Source organism: Microcebus murinus, chromosome 2, assembly GCF_040939455.1.
Source record: "Microcebus murinus isolate Inina chromosome 2, M.murinus_Inina_mat1.0, whole genome shotgun sequence".
Classification (NCBI taxonomy): domain Eukaryota; kingdom Metazoa; phylum Chordata; class Mammalia; order Primates; family Cheirogaleidae; genus Microcebus; species Microcebus murinus.
In genome coordinates this window covers 106,858,395-106,863,515 of record NC_134105.1, presented here as the reverse complement: position 1 = coordinate 106,863,515, position 5,121 = coordinate 106,858,395, and the positions used below count along the sequence as shown (strand labels likewise).

Here is a 5,121-nt window from a genome sequence, read left to right as displayed (position 1 = left end):
CTACTAAAGGCTGAGGATACATATATACATATGTATGTTTTTGTGTGTGTATGCATATGTATGCATATTCATGTGCCAAATGTTCCATAAACAACAAATAAATCAATGAAAACAGTTATCTGTATAACAAGAAGATTTTTCTGTTTGCAATACGCGTATTTTATGAAAATCTGAGGGCTTAACATGTATAAGAGCAGTCATCATGTCTGAATTCTTGATAGGCTCTTTGTTTTCCAGAAACTGTCAGTCATATTTGTCAAATCTAGTCAATATAAACCAGTTCCTGATAGAATTTGTTCTAGATATATATTTTTTCTGTAATGAGAGCTTTGAAAATACTAAAATGTGCCAAATATTTTTCACTGGCTCCATCTATGTTTCAAACCTCATTTTAATATGTGAATTCAAATATCATTTCTCAATAAAATTTACAAAAAGATTGAAATTAAATTAATTATGAATAATTTTTAAAATAAAACAGGAAAAATATTTGCTAGGGAAGTGCTGACATGTAGCTTAAGCAAGTGTTCTTAGTTAATTTTATGAGTAGTTCATTTTTAAATCGTTCTATATTGCCCCAAAATAGATTTTCTTTTTCAAACTTCCTTTGTGTTCTATAATAAATATTTCTTCTTGACGGATTTTCAAGCTGTCTGTTAGGCTAGCTTTCTGAATTACCTGTAGAGTAATACTTGAGTGCAACTGAAGGGTTTCTTTGCACTACTTTTAGAGATAGCATCTTCATACTTACTGCAACTTTCAAAGAACGTGGTAGCTAGAGCCCTCAATTGTGCTACAGTCCTACATTTTGGCTCATACCTTCTCATGGTGATGGTTTTTGTCAGGACATAAATAATTTTATAGGGATACTTAGATATTTATTAAGAATCTCTGCTTCTTTTCAATATCTCTCATGGGCTGACACTTTAGCAGCCGAATTAAAAAAATGCAAAATCTTACACTGCTGTATTTCTCTCTTGTCCCTTCTGTCTTTGCTAGTCCATTTCTAATAGCTTATCTTTTTTTCTACTGCTGAGAATAGAGTTTCTCACCAAGGCTTCACCCTGATATTTGTGCCTGAAAATTTTACTCTCTTCTTTATCTACATCTGATGTCACTGTGTGGTGTGATATAGGAGCAGAACTGGGAATATTCAGGAAAATTCAGAATAAACTTCACAATAATTACATAGATGAGAAGTAAAAGTTTTGTCTAATCTTTAGTTAAGAACTGTTAGAAGATTTTTCTGGTATGTGACTCAGAACAATTTCGCCCATTACTATAAAGGACAATTATTACTACCCTATAAGCTTATTTTAGTTTATATAGTTATAAGCATGGCATTCTTGATATCTTATTTTCTTATTAATTGTATCGTTTTTAGAATATGAGCTTCATGAATGTAGAGATACTTTCTTCACTGCTGAATTCAACAAACTCACCCGTGTGTTTGGCACATAGTAGGCACCAAATAAATATTTAAATAATCTATGAACAAAGAGAAATACACTATTTTTGCATATTTTTCACTTGACTCTTATGTGAGCTAATACAACTGACTTTTTCAAGTTCATCTAGGAAGTGAGCTGTGTCTCTCCACCCAGAACAGTTAAGGTTGCTGAGATCATGGTGAGAAGTAACCAAACCACTACAGTCACAGAGTTTCTCTTCTCTGGATTCCCCCAGTTGGAAGACGGTAGCCTCCTCTTCTTCATCCCGCTGTTCATTATCTATGTATTCATTATTCTTGGGAATCTCATTGTGTTTTTTGCAGTCAGGATGGACCCCCGTCTCCACAATCCCATGTATAATTTCATCAGCATTTTTTCGTTTCTGGAGATCTGGTACACCACCGCCACAATTCCCAAAATGCTCTCTAACCTCGTCAGTAAGCAGAGGACCATCTCCATGGTTGGCTGCCTCTTGCAGATGTACTTCTTCCATTCCCTGGGAAATTCGGAGGGGATTTTGCTGACCACCATGGCTATTGACAGGTATGTTGCCATCTGTAACCCTCTGCGCTACTCGACCATCATGACCCCTCGGCTCTGTGCTCAGCTGTCTGCAGGCTCCTGCATCTTTGGCTTTCTTGTGTTGCTCCCAGAGATTGCCTGGATTTCCACTCTGCCCTTCTGTGGACCCAACCAAATCCATCAGATATTCTGTGACTTCGAACCTGTGCTGCGCTTGGCCTGTACAGACACGTCCATGATTCTGATTGAGGATGTGATCCATGCGGTGGCTATCATCACTACCTTTCTAATCATTGCCCTGTCCTACCTAAGGATTTTCACTGTGATCCTGAGAATTCCCTCTGCGGAGGGTAGGAAAAAGGCTTTTTCTACCTGTGCAGGCCATCTCATGGTCTTTCTGATATTCTTTGGCAGTGTATCCCTTATGTACTTGCGTTTTAATGCCATTTATCCACCAGTTTTGGACACAGCCATTGCACTGATGTTCACAATATTTGCTCCATTCTTCAATCCCATCATTTATAGTCTGAGAAACAAGGACATGAAGAATGCAATTAAAAAACTGTTCTGTCTTCAGAAAGTGTTGAACACATCAGGACGTTAGTTCTGAGCCACAGTTTCTCCTCCATTATTTTAATGTTTCTCTACCAGATTAGAACATGGAATTACTCTGTTCCCAGTTCTTTGTCACACTGAAATCTCTGTGATCCTGATAATTTTCCCCACATCTACGAAAATATATTTGTAGTATCTGTGTCATCCTTATGAAACATGCTGTGTATATCATGAGAAACCTTCTTATGTGGTTGAATAAGTGTGGTTTTATTTCTTCTGAAAGGTTGCAGTTAAAGAAAAATTGTTAATCATTTTAGAGGGTTAGAACTGCAGGACTTGCACTTCAGAAGCTAACCATGTACTCTGAGGTATTATTCTATTTAGGTAAGAGGTTTGGGGAGAGTTTTGTTTAATTATGGATCATGGATTACCTGTATGAGTTCGTCTAGAAGTAGATATCTGAGAAAAAGCCAAAATAATATATAAGTTATGTTTTTATTTTTAATAGTTTAATACAGTTACCTCTTCATTAGAATAATGATACATATTTAATAAGATTAGATTATTAATATTGTCAGAAATATTTATGAGAAAGCTACAATGTAAAATACTATTTACAGAAATATACTTTGGTACACACAAATATGAATTTTAGGTACTGTTTGGCTTTCTAGGGCTAAATATCTTCACTTTATTTATTTGTAGTCAAAAGCCTTCAGTGTATCCATTGAATGGTAGTTTTAAAAATAATATGATTCATTTAATTTTTTGACTAATAACTCCAAAAATTTCCTCTCTTCTTCATATTCACTACTATTGCCTTAATTTGATTTTCTATTATAATTTATACACAATCATTATAATTTTATTTATGAAATACAAGTAAAAATTTTGGTATGAAAATTGTAATTCTAACTCACATGTTTAAATTTTCAGTAAGTCCAATAAAATGTCCAAAGCCAAGGTCATATTAATTTTTTAGAGGCCCTAAACCTAGAGTGGATAATCATGGCCCTTTTTTTTTATTGAGTAATCCACCAGTGGTCATATCAATCATATCAACATGTGAATACAAACACCTCAAACATATAATACTAACTACAAACATATATCACATTAATATTCCTAAAAACAAACAAAATAAACTGTATAAATACTGGTGAACAGGGAAGGGTGACTTTAATAGACAAGATTTCTTCACACACATGAAGACAACCAAAAAAGACGTGCGTGGGAAGGACTTTATTGCCGAATATAATGGTGTGTTTGGTCTTAAAGCAGATATTCTTAATTTAAAAGTGAACAACTAAAAGCACTTTAGGACCCTGGCTTTATGAATTTGATGTAAGAAATCTCATAATTGTGTTAAAATTCAACAGAGAGAAGGCAGAAGAGCTGGGGAAGGAAATAATGAACTTGGCCCCTAAAATGTAGGGAAAGATCTGGCTGTCAGGTCCTGGTTTCCTAAGAAGGCATCACTGCAGAGACAGCTGTGTAAAGAATAGGAGAGGGGATACTCTCTGCTGCCAGGAGCACCCACCAGGAGGATGTCCACTTTTCGTTCTTTCCATCCTTATATATACTAGAGTGTGTTCTTTGAGAGTTGGCCAGAGCTGGGACTGAAACTTCATTTCACCACTTACAGGGCAAGAATCTTAGCAAGTTATGTTCTTTCAGATCTAGTTATTCTTGGCCAAGCTCTCAGTGAATTCATAAAGGAGAATTAATTGCCCTCTTTAGGCATTTTGTTCTTATGTACATTAGGGAGATTATCATCTTGTAAAATATTTATTTGTACCCATTTCTATATTCTATGTTAGATATTGATTTTCTAAGAAAAGGAATCACATCATACTAATCTTTTTGATTCTCAGAAGTTTGGTGAATAAATGAAAGGAGGTGGAAACAGTCTTACAGGATTAGCACACAATGCTGTTCATGTGCTTTAGCCTTTTAGAGTCTTCTGTGTTTGTCACTTCTCTGCCTAGAAAGGGTCTGACCTCTGTGCACAAAAAACGAAAAACAGTAAAAAAAAAAATCAACAATATTAGTTAAAATAGTATTACTAAACTTCAATATGGAAATAGTAGGTGAACCATGGGGAAGGCTGATAGTTTTTTCAATGCTGGGGTGAATGGCTGAGAAACAAGATGAAAACTGAGCTCACTCGTTTCCTTTGCTCAGTAATCTCCTTCCCTTTACTTTAGCAACATCTCTCAAATATAAATATTAGATTTCAGCATTCTAATTCATTAAAAGTCAATGCAACCAAAGTGTCACAGAAAAAGAAGCAAAAAAAAAAAAAAAAAAAAAAAAAGTACATTTATTCTGCTGCCCAGAACTCCCAAACCATCTTATTAGTGATGCATTGGAGTTCTCTGGGATTGGGGTTCTACTAATTACCAGCCTGACCTGCTCTAGCTGCTTTTCCTAATTGGAGCCATTTAGTGATGGTTGTTTTCCTACATAAATCTTGAGTCATCTGTGCAGAATTCCCAAGAGAGTCTTTCTTATCATTCTAGTTATGCTCAAGAAAAATACGTACACACTTATAGAGTGAAAGTAGAAAAGAGGGACACAAAGGCAGAGAGAG

At 35.3% G+C, this 5,121-nt stretch overlaps 1 protein-coding gene across 1 annotated transcript; it reads left to right on the top strand.

The window, feature by feature from the left end:
- Window positions 1-1,626: 1,626 nt before the first annotated feature.
- On the top strand, window positions 1,627-2,577 carry LOC105864454 (olfactory receptor 6K3). Its single transcript, XM_012752339.2, has one exon. It carries the CDS (start codon window positions 1,627-1,629, stop codon window positions 2,575-2,577), a length of 951 nt encoding a protein of 316 aa, XP_012607793.2.
- Window positions 2,578-5,121: the final 2,544 nt, after the last annotated feature.

Excerpts from the sequence above, each read along its gene's own strand:
- LOC105864454 (XM_012752339.2), top strand. The coding sequence starts at position 1,627 with ATGGTGAGAAGTAACCAAACCACTACAGTCACAGAGTTTCTCTTCTCT.